Raw genomic sequence first — 17,099 nt, 5'->3', positions numbered from 1 at the left:
TCCTTAGTACTGTAAAATATATGGTGTCTGGCCCTCAAAAACTGAAATAGAAATGGTCCTGAAGAGTATTCTCTGGTGTTAACTATCCAGTGGAGATATTCAGGCATTAAAATTGATGTGTCCCCTTAAATTCGGAAAATCCAACAAGTTCTCAACGTCATAAAATAATAAATTGTTTTACTTTAGTGTTCTTTAAAAGGAAAGTCCCCTTTGCTGTTTTTTTTTTTAAATAACTGATCAAGAACTAAGCCTAATAGATATAATTGGTGTGGTTTCATACAATGTAGTCTCCCAAAACATTATAATTAATTTTCGTGTTCATATTTGCGATGTTTTTAGGTGGAAGATACAGCGTGTTTCCTTCCGGCAGACTACACATAAGGGATGTCACGCAACAAGATGGCTTTAGAGGCTACCGTTGCCAGACAAAGCATCGACTTAGTGGGGAAACCAAGCAGAGCACCGCAGGTCAACTTATAGTAACAGGTAAAACTATCTTTTGCATGAAACAGGGTTATTAGCAGCTTCCATTGATGTAGCGAAATCTCTAGGTCTTTAGAGAAATAAGGAGGAGTAGATGGTTTGGCGCTGCTGTATTCTGAGTAAATGGTGCGTAATGTTCGCGCGAGTCTCATAAAGTGAAGTGTCCATTAGGGTCACATGGTCCAAAAAGGACCTCATCTGGGAAAACGCTTTCTGGTGAATGGGTTTCTTGCAGCCGTCTGCCCTATCGTGTCTGCCCAAATATCGACCTCCTGATTACACCATTAAGACATGAAGAAGAGGTTCTGTCTCGTCTATCGGCTTCTGTAATTCGTTTAATATTACAGGAGGAGTTCGTTACCTCGCAGAGATTTATTTAAAACAAAAGCATGATTGGTATTTCAAATGAGAAATATAATAATTGGTACCGTTAATGAAAATAATTTTAATAGTAATAAATTATTTGTTATAATAAATTATTTATTGAAATAATTTTAATAATGATATACAAAATACTGGCTCAAAAATACTAGAAGCTTTAAATAAATTTGATGAATTTGAAGTGGTAATCAAGACATCAAATGAAGACATTGATGTCTTCACTACCATTTCAAGACAAGACATCAAATGAAGACACTGATGTCTTCACTACCACTTCAAGACAAGACATTAAATGTAGACTGATGTCTTCACTACCACTTCAAGACAAGACATCAAATGAAGACATGGGAGGGACATCGGAAACATGGTGTCACTCAGACATAAGTAATGTTGAATTTGAATAAGGGTAGTACAATGTATACAGGAAGGACAAACTTGACAGGAGAGATGGAGGGGTTATACTTTTAGTTAAGAAGCATATTAAATCCAAGGCACTGCATCCAGTTGACGTGAGTGACGAGTGCGATGTTGAGTTAGTTTGGTGTGATATAAGCAATGGGAAAACAAAATTGAGTAGGAGTGTGTTATAGGCCTAATGACAGTGATGAGTATACCAAACAGATATACAGGGAAATGGAGTGGGCCAGCAGATCTGAATGTCTCATAATGGGGGATTTTAACTTTCCAGAGGTTGACTGGAATTTGTAGATTGGTCACTCACACACTAGCAGGACTTTTGTGGATTTCTTGGATAACTGTTTTCTACAGCAGCATATTAGAGACGCAACGAGAGGAAGCAATACTCTTGTTCTGATTATCAGCAGTGATTCTTCATGCATTAAGAATCTGCAGATAAAGGAACCACTAGACGGTACTGATTACAGTGTACTGATGTGGAATATAATTAAAGAAAACTACTGTCAAGAGTAAAAGGAAAGGAGTTTGCTTTCGTAAGAGTGATTACAGTGGTCTCAGACGGTTTCTAAATTATCTGCGGTGGGATCAACTGATGATTGTTACCAACAGCAAATTCTAAATGGGAAGTATTCAGGGAAGTAATCAAAGGGGCTACTAGACTTTTCATACCAACGAAAAAATGCTGTTCAAAGCTTAGATCTAAATAGATGTCAGATGAATTAATGAGACACGTGGCAGAGAAGAAAAGTGCATGGGATGCATATAAATTATCAGGTGATACAAAAGCCAATGGTAGATATGAATTCGTCCATAATCAAATCACTAAGGATGTTATGCAAGCTAAGGTAGATTATGAGAAGACTCGAGCAAAAAAAAACAGCAAATTCTTCTATGCTTATAGTAACAGTAGAAAAAAGGGATTCAATCACATTGGGCTACTTTATGTCTATCGGTTAACAGTTGATGACCCTGATCAGGTTGCGGACAAATTTGAATAGGTATTTTGCATCTATATTCACACATGACGAATTCTTTAGGGATAGGGATGCCAGAAGTTTATCAAAATCTAACTGGGAACTAAATGACCTTGTGATAACTGAAAGGAAAGTGGAGGAGAAATTGTTAAAGATAGACATAAAAAAGGCAGCTGGAATGGAATGAATCTATCCAATTATTTTAGGAAAGTCAGAAAGGGAGATAAGCAAACCTTTAGCCGTAATTAAGACAGCATCCTTGAATTCAGGGAAGATTCTTATGGACTGGAGTTGTGCGAATGTATCCCCAATTGATAAAGAGGCATGAAAAGGCGACATGAGTAGTAGTATTAGTAATAATCAAGACAATGTGATGCAAGAAAGCAAGCTTATATACCATCAGCCAAAAATAAATAAAAAAATAACATTTCACACATCCATTCCCTCTAAACGCTTGTCCAGTTCCTCCTTGAATTTATTTAAGCTGTCAACTTCCACAATGACAGATGGAAGTTTGTTCCAGCAATCAACTACCCACTGGCTAAGGGCAAATTTCCGCACATCTATAACTGTCTTTCCTCAATTTTAATTTATGCCCCCTCAGGTTCGCAATCCGAGCAAGAGAAAGAATCCCATCAGCATTAACCTGCTCAACCCATTGAAGGCCTTATACACCTCAAATCAGATCACCTCGCGGGTGTCTAGTCTCGAAATGTTGCAATTTGCAGCACTTAAGCCTCTCTTGGTAAAATCACCCCTTTGTTCTTCTCACTAATCTTGTTGCCCTTCTCTGCATAGGTTATAGCAACTCGACGTCCTTCCTAAAATGAGGCCTCCAGACCTGTACGCAGTACTCAAAGTATGGCCTGACCATTGCCTTATACAAGAGGGTAATCACCTCCTTATCCCTGCTCGCAAAATTCCTGTTTATCATTGACAAGACCCCATGATCTGCTCTGGCAGCCGGTCTACACTGCTTATAAAATTTCATATCTGACTGCACAATTACTCCCAGGTCTTTTTCATTTTCTACCACCCTAAGTGTGTAGTACTACACAGTTGGTACGTTCCTCTGGGGTTACTTCTTCCCATAAGCATTTGTCAATGTTAAACTTCAGTTGACACTTCTAAGTCCATCTGCCAAAATGTTCTAGATCCTTTTGCAATAGTGCACTGCTATTACTGTCATTAACAACTCTGCCAACCTTTATAATCTGCAAATAATAACATTTCCACTAACAACATTAGTCCACGAAGAGCAGCACCCATTGATTATCACCCTCTGTCTTCTCCCAATCAACCATCCTTTTATCCATTGCAGCAACTTACCCTTAATGCCATTCTGCTTCAATTTGTACAGTAGTCTCCCATGCGCAACATTAGTAATTACAGATCTGTTAGCTTAACATCTGTTCCAGGGAAAGTAATGGAATCACTGGTTAAATAAGTAATGCGAGACCATCTGGACAGGAATGCAATTATACTGCAATCACACCATGGATTTGTTAAGCGGAAATCTCGTCTAACCAATCTGATAGGTTACTATGATGCAGTAACCAAGGAACTGGAAGCAAAAAATAATTTTCAAATCATATACTTGGGTTTCAGGAAGGCTTTTGATACTGTTGCATATAAAAGAATGCTGTACAAACTGGAGAAAGAAGACAGAGAGTGGTTATCAATGGGTACTGCTATTCGTGGGCTAATGTTATTAGTGGAGTTCCCCAGGGTTAAGGGCTGGGCCCATTGTTGTTTTCAATATTTAACAATGATATTGATGAAGGTATATCAAGCTTAATCTTTAATGATTCAAAGGTTGGCTGGTTGGTTAAAGACAGTCATCAGAGTGAGCTACTGCAACATGGTCTGGGGAAATGGGGTTGATGGACTGAGAAATAGCAGTTGAAGTTTAACATTATCGAATACAAGGTACTGCACATGGGTAGTAGCAACCCAAGTGTAACTTATGAACTGTGTGGTATTACACTCAGGGTAGTGGAGAATGAAAAAAGACGTAGGGGTAATTGTGCATTCAGACATGAAATTCTCTGAAAGTGTAGATATGTTGTCAGACAACTCATGGGGTTTTGTCAATAATATACAGAAGCTTTGTTAGCAGGGATAAGGAGATGATTATCCCTTTGTATAAGGCAATGGTCAAGCCACATCTTGAGTACTGTATACAGGTCTGTAGGCCTCGCTTTAGGAAGGATGTAAATCTGCTGGAACGGGTGCAGAGAAGGGCAACCAGACTGGTGAAGGGAACAAACGGGTGCTCTTATCTAGAAAGGCTCCAGTTCAGCAAATTGCAGCGTCTCGAGACTAGGTACCTGAGGGAAGATCCGATTGAGCTGTTTAGAGCCTTTAATGGATTGAGTAAGCTGAATTTTAATGGCATTCCTCCACTTTCTTAGACTACACACATGATGGGACATAAATTCAAGTTGAGGAAGGATGGTTGCAGAATAGATGTGCGGAAGTTTGCCTTCAGCTAGCGGGTGGCTGATTGATTGTTGGAACAAGCTTACATATGTTGTTGTGGAAGTGAATGGGCTGAATAAACTCAAGGAAACCTAGACAAATTCTTAGAGGGTACGGATCGGTGAAATGTGTGTTTTTTTTTTTTTTTTTTGGATGATGCTATATAAGCTTGCTTTCTTGCATTATTTACCATCACTGCTACTAAGCGGGCGCTTCCGTAGCCAGGTGGGAAGGAGCAGCAGTGTGTAGCACACGCTTCTTGATTAGACCGGGGTTCAAGCCCGTCACCACTAAATACAGAGGATACGGAAAGGTCAGGGAATGACCACCGCATATCCCCGGAGCAATATGGCCTTAGTTGCTAATGCTCCTAAAAACCAAATAACAAACAAACAAACAGCTACTAAGCGTTTCCAAACGGCTCTTTCATAACTGTTTTATTTTCATTTTTTCCATTCCAAGGAATGTATTTACAGTCCCAGAAAATTAATGACAATAATAATCTTGTACTTACCAATCTCCTTAAGGTTTGCATATAGTGCGCTTGCTCATTCCCTTGCCATATTCAACATTTGATAGAATCACCGTGCATTAACATAATAAAGTGTACTTTAATGTATTTATTTTGCTGCATACGCTATTAATAACCTTGGGAACCCTTATCAGTTTCAGTGGAAAGATCTGTTCGAAACACATGTCAGAATATGAGCGAACTGAATTAATGGCAAATACATGCAAACAGAGCTGAACGTAAATGTTTAGTTTGGCAACGTCAGACTAAACACGGGAACTTTCACCTAATGCAGCAGATGTATGATGGAGGTGCACACAGCAGTAATCTTCCAGGTGCTTCCAACAGAATTTATAAAGACGATCATAACCGTGGTTCATTAAAACTCTGATGGTTAGGGGGTCGTAGTCATTTATTAATGATTAGCAACTCCTGACCTATATCGTTTCCTCTCCCACCCCTTATTTTACGCATACTCTGCCCACAGCACGACAAAACTTCATTATCAATCCAATCACCCTAATTCAAGCCACCCAGAGCAGCATATAAGACAGTCCATTCGCTGTTGACAGTTGTCCTTTTTTACCACTTTTCTCATACATAACAAAGTTTTCGTTAGTTTCACTGCAACCTCCTTCACGCACTGAGAACATAACTGCGAGACTCGTTATTTCACATGCCAATTTTCTTGAGCCAACGAGGGAACAAACTTAGTTGTTGCTGGACTCTGACGAATAAGCAAAATGTTCGCAAGAGCCAAGCGTAACTGCACGTGGCACCGTTAAATATTATCCGGCGAAACAAACTGCTCGTGCTTGCTGGATGCATTTCTCAGCATTACGGGCACTTCGAGTGAATGCAAATTATAAAAGCAGGAGCTGAATTGCACGTGGGAGTTTATTAAAATTTCCACTTTTGTGATTATGTTGTGGAAAGGCCCGAGTTTCGAGTTTACTTTATACAAAGGCGCCTACGTCTTGGATTCACTGCTTTTCTTTTATTAATTAATAACCACTGTAATGTATCATAGTTAATTTAAGCAAATAAAACAACTGCGTGGATCTCTTGCTCAGGTAAGTTATAATTTCTTAACTTTATTCTTTTCTTAAGAACTATTTCCCACATTAAGTGTACACTAGTCTGTCGTTGGCGTAATAAACTGAGGGTAGCTCTACGTAGAGACCGATAAAATGCCCACAAGTTTCAAATCCCTAACTCAAATATTTCTAGGTGAGGATAAATACTTATTAAGCTGGTTTTTTTTCTTTTAAAATGTTTTATGCGTATTTATCTGGCCATCTAGCAAGACCTCGTGGGAACATTATGAATAAATAAGTATTACACCTAGTACGTTTCTCTTGGCCCATTAAACGTTACTATAAATTTATTCGTATATGACACTGGCATCCTACAGGTCATATATCTCCATTATATTCGCCCATGAGCTGATTTATTTGATTATTCTCATAACTCCTAATGGATGAGAAAAGGAGAGCGAAATGTTTAGCGTTTGACACGTTCTCAACAAAAAAAAAAAAGAAAGAAAGAAAACAAAAAGAGGCACGTGCTTATAGACGCAAATATCCTCTCGTATTGATAGTGGCTTCGCGCAACGGAAAGCATCACGTCTAATTTTGTTACTGAGCCCTAGAAGACAGCAGCACTTAAGAAGATTGGGTTTCTACCAGTGCACTTTATCGCCTAATTATTTTAAACTTATCCAATATCCTTAACTCACGGGAGTTTCCCACATCTGTGGCTGCAGGCATGTTGATCCTTACTCCTCTGTTCTGTCACTAGGAAACTGTGGCGGTTCATTCTTTTTTTTTTCTCACTGCGATGTTTAACAACAGTGAACTTTGTAATGTTTGTTTTCTAGTCATTCCAGTTGCTTCTCTACTCTGGGTGCTTTTAATTTATTTTTTGTTTGTTCACTTTGATGCGTCTCTTACTATTCCACTTCGGTTTCTCTTTGTTTCCTCTGATCTTTGCTGTTTCCTTTGTCCGTACCCTTATTTCTTCTGAAAATACAAACACAAAGAGAGAAAGAGAAAATCAGAACGTTAGAAAGAACTTACAGAGAAGAGAAATATATAGAGAGTTAGTATGCAAAAGGAAAAAGCTAAGGAGAAAGAAGAGAAAAATCCTATCTATATGTAAAGTGATGGAATCATCACTAACTTAAATACTGTAGCTTGAGTTCGATGATGTAAGATGACCAAAACGTTCGTTCGGTTTTTGCAAGGTTAATATTTTGATAAAACGTGGACTCTATTTTGGATGGCAGTTATCTGCCAATGCATTTCTAAAATGCAAATGACACTGAGTCAGTTGATGCCTAGAAAGCGTGAGGTAAGGTTCGGAAAAATAGAGAAATGGACTAAAAGATGCATTCTCCTAATAGAGTTTCAAATGTTTCTTTTATGAATATAAACTGGGCACTCGCCCTCCTAAGCAGATTGGAAGTTATGTTCGGCATTCGTAAAGGAACATCTCAATAATCGTTCAACAAATTTAAATCAGGTGATGAATCACCGGAGTATACAATGAGGAACACCCGACTGCCATCGATTACGATGAACTGAAGGCAACCATTGAGTCGGATTCAAGCCAGACATTCCAGGCGCTTGCAGAACGATTCAATGTGAGCGATCAAATCTTTCTTCTGCATTTACATTGACTTATAAACTTCGGTTTGCGGGTGGATCTAGCTCAAGGTATATCTTTCCTAATAAATATATTGAACATACCCCAGCGAAATTCATCATTTTCAATTTCCAGGTGACACCACGTTTCTGTTAACCCTCTTATATCGGCATTAGTTCTCCTAACCAGAGTTCAAATTCAGTCATTTTATTCAGCTGATACTGAATATTATGCGTCTTGGGTTGCGCTGATTGGAGGAATAAATGGGAATAGAAATGTATACGGATTCTTTCATAGAAGTCGTTGAGTTTTGCGCTATATTTTATGAATCATGAATTATTACCATTTGCTAAAGGGGCTAAAATATAACGCACTGCGTGCGTCAACCAACTTCTTTATAATCTCCTTCAGTATGCCCTTTGTTTTTTTCTGGATCTTTTAAATGGTGTGGAATCTCTTGACTGTCCAAGTTTGAGGGAAAAAAAAAGAAGTAGCAATTTTGAACTGATCAACAAAGTGGAATTGTCAAGTAAATAAATAATCTTCTATTTCCACTTTGTGGATCAGTTCAAAATTGATAGGATGCGGGGAAGAAAAGGGAAATGAATAAGGCCTGCTCGTCTTTAATTTTATTCCTGAAGTTTCGCTAATAGTAAATGAGCAAAGAGCTCATCAAGGAAGTCCCATTCTGCTTCTGACTTAATTCGAATGTATCTATCCATAAACAAATGAGCCAAGCACCATTTTCGGCAGGTAAACGCAGTTGTAATTTCATTTATTTTTCCGGGATGCGAATGGAAACTTATTCTCAAGAGGAGATTCATCACCACTTGCCTCCACTTGTGCATCTTTCCCCGGTACACGAGGGGGGGAGGGAAGGTATCTGAACGTAGCCAACCATAAATCACAACCCGTAGCGCCCATTTTCTAGTACAAATTCACTTTAAATCATCCTATTTGAGATGTTATAAGGTTTCGCTGTGTTGAAAGGAGAAACAAGTGAAAAATGTTGTCGCGATAAATGGTAGTCGAAGCTGCGCGCGGTTCTAGCGTACAACCACTTGTTGGCATCGAGGGATTAGAAATGTTTTTAGGTGGAGAAATACGGTAATGCACTTTCCGTGTTTTATCGCGGCACATCATCAAAACCTTACACGTTCAAAGCAGACAGAGGCGGATTTTCTGGGCTCGTCACGTCATCTGTAGAAAGGAGTTAGTCCCCAATGGTTTAGAGGCCTCCGTTGATAGCATCTCTTCCGTTGGTAAGCCGCTTTATACGTGATCACCTTTTTTTTTTTCCTATCCTCGAGGACACATAAACGCTGGTGACTTTCTTAGAAAATACTACATAGAATGAAATGGATAAAGCGAGTAATCCTCTCTGGAAGAATACCTTAGAAATTGGACTTGATGGCTATATATGACGCGCACATAGTAATGCTATAAAACAGAAGTCTAAAGCGAATTTTATGTCATTTTTCTGAGCCCTCAAGTGATGCTTATCTCCAGACATAAGAAGGTCCCTATTTCTCATGCAGACATAAACGAAGATAAAAATTCTTTGAGAATATTAAAGGCATCCTTTGGCAGCGTATCGACATGTATCCACATCTGTAGATATCCACATTTCACGACAGAGTAAACTCATCCTACCAGTTTGCATTTATTTGCTTTGGTTTCTATTGGAAAGTTGAAAATGGAATTATCCGCATTTTTAATATTAGATTTGTATATATGGTTTTGAATTGAATAATACAGGATGACCAGAAAGATTATACTTCGCAATCCATGCTCAATTCATACCATATCTTGGCACATTTACAGATGGTTAAAACAGAATTCAATTAAAGCTATACAGAATGCAATTATACGAAGAATATGTTCATAAATGGCTGGAATACAATTCTCACTGCTTCGTTTCATTCAGATAAGTGGGTTGTTTAAGTATGCTCTATCCTTGAGGTGAACTTAAGAATAGGGTTTTAGCAAGAGACACTTTCCCCTTGGGAAGAAACCCATTTTACTCACCACACTGATAAATAATGCATTGCTCCTCAAATATCACTGCTGCCGTAATTAAACTGTCTTGGGTTACCTCTAAAAATATCTCACCATATCTGATAGCATGATGTGCTCCGTTGTCATAGTTACCTCGGAAAACGCCGTTTGATCAATTGATTACGTGATAAATGGATTAAGATGTAGTTGTTCTAGATTCAGGTACTTTCCATCAGAACTACTTCGCGGTTGTTGAAAGAGTGTCCGAATATTTTAGAGTACAGTGTAGTCATGACGCCCCTAATACTAAGGTCAGTGGGAACCCATTACTTACCGGTAATAATTTAATTAATTATGTATTGTACTGATAGTTCCAAGCGACATTTCTGTGCATTGCTATAATAATAAAAAAAAAACAAAATTTGCATAACTGAAGTCTTTCTTCGTAAGAGTATTCTGTGGTGTGCCTGATAATCTTGTTGCTCTCTTATGCGCGCTTTGCAACAGATCTACATCCTTCTTAAAATGAGGCGTTCAAACTTGTACGCAAGATGCGGACTAACCATTGTTCAGAGAACTTCATATTGAATTGTACAATTACCCCTAGGTCTTTCATTCTGAACTGCCTTGACTGTGGCACCACACAATTAGTACATTTTGTGACATTGAAATTGCATCATCCTGAAGGAACAGGATACATGAAGTAATTATCTTGACGCATTCATATTTAATGACATAAAATGATGCCGACAAAGGACAGACCAATACGATGTAAATCCACCACCGTTGCGGATATATGGAGCTCATCATCTTGGCATTGAGTCGGAGTTCCCTTCGGTAGTTCTCAACAAGTCCCTTGAACCTGGTGTGTGCTGGTTGCGGGTGGCTCTGCAGATGGCGTCCAATCATGGCCTAAAGTTGCTTGTTGTTGACGTACTGTCTTGGCTGGCCAAGACAGTCCATCAACAACACCACGAAGACACATGGAGCAAACCCCTCCAGTATGTGTTCTGGAGTTGTCCTAAAAAATGGCGCCAGGCACCCCAATAATAAAAGAAGCTGGGTCCAGAATCTTGGTGACATAGATTGGGAATAGTTGTCTCATCATCGGTGGGTGAGTAGATAACCCAATTTTTATTTAACTGCCTAATATCAAAGATGCCACAAGGTGTAAGTAGTTGCAATCTATAAAAATTTAGGGAAATAAATCTCAAGATACAGAAAATATATATCAGTACTAATACTGTGCGCCCTGTGTATATTAGTTAAATACATTTTCCTTAGTTGGATGCTTCCTGTCCTAAATTATTATGGATCGTAGTAATTTATTTCATATTTAATTAAACAGTTAGTGCATCTACTAGAATAGTGATTTGTCGTGGTTGAAGTTGCGTTGGTTATAAACAAGCTAAAAGAAAACTGCTTCCTAAAATAGTTTTTGTAATCGCCAGAGTCAATTTTAAACAAAACCAAATTATGATTTCCATTTTTATATATAATTCTGTGCTTTTAAACATCATCATGTTTTGCCCTATGTCAGTTGCTGGATAAAACATTCTTGGAAAACTATATATATGTTAAATAGATGCAGGCTGCTGAGCTGCATGCTAATTAGTTATATATTTAAGCTCCGGCGGATGGTGATATAAAAATGTATAGTGCTATAGGTGCGTTTGAAGATCAGGTAACAAGAATAAGCATATAAATGTGAAATGAAAAAAAAAAAAAAAAAAGAGAAAAAAAAACATCTTGGCGACCTTATTTTCCTTTAGATAATCAGGCAGAGTGCTTGATTATGAGATTAAACACCCAGTGCTGTGGTGATGGCAGTAAACGTTCATTGGCTTGAAGGCAGTAAATTAACTGCTAAATTGCTTCCATAAATTCCATCCCAGAATGTTCACTACTACTTCTAGTTTTGGAAGAAAACGAGCAGCTGAGAATACTTCACCCAATGTTAAGATTTTAGTAATTTTTTTTTACTAAAAGATTCGTCCCTTATCTAATGATGATGGAAATGCTAAAATTGATTTTTCGCAACGTAATGAACTTTTGGAAGATGTTTATCTTCTGGAATGAATTAAAAAAAAAAAAAAACTTGAGAATAAACTGGAATGGAAATTGATGGTAGAGAAAATCGAGAATGAAATCAGTGCCGAGACATGGATAATCGAAAACGAATGTCATATCAGAACTTCAGCGAAAGACTGCTTATTTTTCAGATTAATTCCATTTATGTTGACTGCGGGATAAAGTTTGAAAATAAGAAGCATCATAATGCAAGCAAACAAACAAAAGATTAAATGGAATACGCATCACGTTGGCTATTTATAAACAGCTGAAAGATCTCAAACCTCCAAACAACTACAAATCCACATGTGCATTTGAAATGCTTATTAATTTGCATTACAAAGAATTTTTAAGTTCACTTTCCAAGAGGAAGAAAACAAAGTCACTTCCGGTTTTAAAATATACTTTTCAATTGGAACATTACAAAAAGTCACTTCCGGTTACAAAAAAGTCCCTTCCGGTTTTCTAATAAATATTTGCAAATTTTACATTTTAATTATCGATGATAAGATTACTTGATCGAATCTACAAAATGGTTTTATGTCATAATTAGTAGTTTAATTAATTTATATAAATAAAATTAATCTTTTATTAGAAAATATTTTAATAAAAAGGATTTTCACTTGTATTTTATAGACGATTAAAAATTTCACTGAAACATTATAAAAATCCAAGAATCCTACTATTCTTTGATTTTTGTGATAATAAAGACTTTACAATGCTCACAGTCAAAAAGTTCTTAGCATTTTGTTATCAATTCCTGTAACGTATAAATTGTTTTTCTGTTCCTCATTGTTCGAACACTTCTGGTATCATAGTGTTTATAATGGAGAAATCCTTTTTGCATGACAAGCACTGAGTCCAAGTTTAAATTTCCACTCGACAATGCTGCCACCTGATGGGAAATTACAGAACTACCCTCTTCAATGTTTTATGCGTGTTTTGAAGACAACTGCATAGGTCATCGGACTGTCTGCTTATCTGATTAAAATGTTTCTAATTAAAGTTGATATCGTTAACAACTTCTCAGATAACGCACGTTGTATACTGGAATGAGACCGATTTTTAATCAAAGAATGCACAATAATTAGCCATGGTGCAGGGCATGTATCCAATTAAAGTTATTCGGAGGTTATCGTTAAAATATATACGCGAAGACAGCAGGAAAGAAATTTTGGTGGAAATGGGCGATTCTCTTACGGTAGAGTAGTGGTCGGAATCTGATACGAGGAGACAGATTTCTAACTAATGATCCTGGTATCATAGCTAAGATCATCCATAATAGATAAAAGTCGATAGAACGTGGTAATCTTGGAGTGGGTTTAGTTGCAGTATCTCGTCCTGTATCCATTGCTTGCCGCTTAGATCGCCCATGAGGGAATTATGACGGCGAGTATATGGGGGAAAAAAAAGGTCAGAAAAAGAAATCCGAAGTTTGAGGAATGGTGGAAAACGTGATAGGAGACACTGATGTGATGGGATGTTTTGGCGGATCACATTTCATCCCAACCTTAGCGATTTGTTGAATTAATATTATGGGATCTAAACAGATTGACAGGATAGAAAGCATTTTAGGAGATGTTAAAGAAAAGTAAGTCAGCGTGCGTTTTTTTTTTTTTTTTTTTTTAAGGAGAGAAAAAGTGATGGCGACCCTCCATAAATCCACATTTTTTTTTTTTTTTTAACATCCTTTCTTCTTCACGTTCAAAAAATTAGAATATAACGTAGTGGAGGACGTATTTGCCACTTTACACTAAGCTGTATTTTACTTCCTTCTGATAAATTTATTTCATAGAATAAAGAATTGGTGTATTTATAAAATTAATATTTTGATAAATTTATTTAAATAAAAGTAATTATTTTTTAAATATTTAAATATGTTATTTACATATATTTTATTAATAATATTTAAATATATATATTTGGCCATAATAGAACAAAAATCGATCTCTCCAGCCACGATATTATCACTAAGATTGGCGCTGTTCTGCTTTTTAAAATTTCTAACCTCATTTGCCTATTACAAAGTAACACCCTTTAATTCATACTTTAAAGTGAATTGAAGTAGTGAATTAATTTTACTCCCATTTTTGTGTGCTAAAAGCGGCGTCGAAGTAATAAAAAAATAAATAAAATCCCGAATATTCTTAGTTTTGTAGCCTGTTAAGAGTGGTCTAATTTCAAAGGACCTGCCATTGGATATCTCCCTCTCTTAATTCCGGCCAATTATCTCTTTACCGACGAACAAAACGGCGGAAACTAGCGTGGTCCTAATCAGAGGCCGGCATTAACCTTTGAGAGGAAATAAGCTGAGGTGAAATTAAAAGAAGACAAGATGCGATGCTAGAACAGATGGTGCTCGGAACAGTACCAACAACTAGCAAATGTTGCATCTTATTATTACCATTCGATTGTTCACTAAATTCCCTCTATATCCTCTGAACATTAATTTAAGCTTAAGGTCTCTCTCTGCTGAAGATCTTAACAATCCCGAATAAGCCGATGTGAAGAAGTGTTAACAACATCTAGACAATTTCATCTTAAATCACTTCTCATTTCCTCCTCATCTTACTGCTTTTACAACAGATAATTTGAATGCCGAGAAAAGTAGTTAGTGTAACCTCCTTTTACTAAAAGTAAGATTGGTATATTTAATGGATTACCACATTAGAAGGAAACATAAGTGAAGATTCGTATAAGAAACTAAATTTTTATTTAGGGCACCAATTCATAAAATAACTTATTCGGCAAATTCACAATACTTTAAAGAACTGAGCCTAATTTATTTTAATTTTATTTATGCATTGGTTTCCTTCTAAATTTTAAAATTAAAAAGATAAATAGAAGTAATTATCTTCAGGATATAATTGTATTACGATCATAAAACATTAAAATACATTTTATACATATATTCCGTTTTGAGAATGATACAAAAACGTAACCCTCAGACTGCGAAGTGCTGTACTACGACAGCTCCCCCTGTTGTCGACATTTCACAACTATTCACGTAGCTCATCTGCAGTATCATTTGAATTTTCCTGTTACGTATTCCACGTCTAATGCATTAAACACCTCGCTATTGGTGTACAAAAGCTGCTCTATAATTCCATGTATAACTACGAGTAATAATTATAGTGTTGTCATAGCAATCAGGAATGTGGCTGTCACAAGTTGAAAAGCAGTTTACATCATTCATCATACTTCTAGTTATCTCGGCTTGAAGGGAAATAATTTCTTTATTTTAGTATCCGTCAGGATGCAAAGAAATGCTTTTCAACTATGCTAAATTAACCTTAAATACCATTAATTAAGCGGCTTGTCGCTAAAAGGCAGCATACTATAAATTAAACAGTTGCAGTGCTCATTATAAATGATTAAACGTCCATGTTGCAATAAACAGGCATTGTTTACCCACTTGTTGACAGACACGATGAACTTGTTACAACAACGTACCATAAAATGTTGAAAAGACTCCAAATGTGTCATGTTGTTGTTGACCTACATTTAGACCGACGTGGGTGTTTTCCTCTTCGAAAGCAATGCGTTTTAAGCGCGTTATAAATTCCATAATGTCTAAATAGGTCGACGTAATAAAGTAAACAATGCATACAGAGCCTGGCCAAAAGCTAGGGAGTAATTTCTAGTACGGAATTTAAGACACGTTTTGTACCCAAGCAATTTTTATTGATGTCTTTCTAAAGTGCATTTCTGCGCATGCGGTGTAGTTAAATATTAATGAGGCCAAATCCTTACATCTTAAATTGCAAATGGAGTGCACCCATCTCTGGTATTTGATGCGGAGTATCAGAGAGCGCATTCCTTCCAGCATTTTCGTGTCGCTCCGGGGCAAATCCTTATAAATGGGCATTTCCCGATCGTGTTAGAGCGATGATTAATTGTGCTCTTAAAGTCACGGCTGCTGTCAAAGCGAGTCTTGTCGCGTCGATCGTAAATTCAATTTTTACTAATTTTCCCATTCCTGATAATCAACCATAATGACCCTTTGGTTATTACACAGGTGATATTTGAAGTAGTAAATTTAATTTCTTGGGTTTCATTGCGTAATCAGGCCAGGCGTTACTAACTGATGGGATTAGGTGATTGCCTTTGCCGATCAATCCTTCTTAGCGCGAGTTATGGAGGCGCCATCTCAGATTTTATTTCTTCGCTCTGTCGAAAGATGAGGTCTGAACCGATGAAGTCATAAATAAAGGCCTTCTAATTAATTTAGTTTCTAAAAAACAGGACTACAAAAATATCCAGTAAAAACTTCTAAATCAAAAATCAGCAATACTTGTGCACACTTAATACAATCACTGTCCAGAAGGATTATTGTTGTGATTGCAGCTGGAGGATTCGATCTCAATACCAGTAATAATTAACAACACCTTTATGAGAGGACCTTTTTCTATGGTTTCTCATCGGCACCAAATTAGTAAGAGTTACTCTCAGAACACGTAGTTATTTACTCATCAAACAGACACACAAACCGATCTTTGGGCTACACAATTCAGAGACGCAATACACTGACTTTATCATCATGTAAGCTGCTCTGTTAATCTGAACAACGCAGCTTATCTAGCACCCAGGATTTACGATTATGACCCTATTCCTACTAAAATAGTGGAATAATCTAGACAGACAGGAGAATTCAGCCAGTCCATTCATCGAGCATGGAGACTTCTTTCAATATCAGTCGAAATACGTCTCTGCTGTATGGTTGTTATGAATCTGCGGCCGTTGTCATGGTTCAGTCGTAATACGTATTACAAATAACGCGAACTACAGTTAAATTTCTTCAATCGAATCCTGGAGCTGATTCAGTTTTGTAGTTAGTTCGCAAAGCACTCTGGCCCTGAAGAAAACAGTTCCTTGACCCTAACGAAGTAAGATCGCTTTTCTTAGCGATGCCTTGAGTGTATATCACAGAGAAAATAGGAGAAGTTTTATATTAGGCTGGTATCCAATGTGCAACTAACGGGTCTCGCGAGGTATGTCAATTTGCAGTCTTTGATTTTCCAAATTCTGTCTGAAAATTCCGTGCAGAGCTGCTGTAATCAACAATCTTGACAGATCCACCAGCTCTCTCCTCTTATTCGACCTTTGTTTATTGCTAGTCGGTATCCTCCCGCTTGTCT

At 37.2% G+C, this 17,099-nt stretch overlaps 1 protein-coding gene across 3 annotated transcripts in view; it reads left to right on the top strand.

Annotated features, from left to right (window-relative positions):
* Positions 1-17,099, top strand: part of LOC150084399 (cell adhesion molecule Dscam1-like) — a 395,640-nt gene that overhangs the window by 197,025 nt on the left and 181,516 nt on the right. For all 3 annotated transcript variants that reach the window (XM_090375205.1, XM_090375204.1, XM_090375206.1), the window contains exon 4: positions 340-486. In XM_090375205.1, the coding sequence (XP_090231331.1) occupies positions 340-486 (147 nt within the window). The remainder of the gene's footprint in view (positions 1-339; positions 487-17,099) is intronic.

The sequence above is a fragment of the Mastigoproctus giganteus genome, chromosome 6 (assembly GCF_048544385.1).
Source record: "Mastigoproctus giganteus isolate SK-2022 chromosome 6, ASM4854438v1, whole genome shotgun sequence".
Classification (NCBI taxonomy): Eukaryota; Metazoa; Arthropoda; class Arachnida; order Uropygi; family Thelyphonidae; genus Mastigoproctus; species Mastigoproctus giganteus.
Note: the sequence above shows the minus strand (reverse complement) of the source record. Positions and strands in the feature narration are given on the sequence as shown.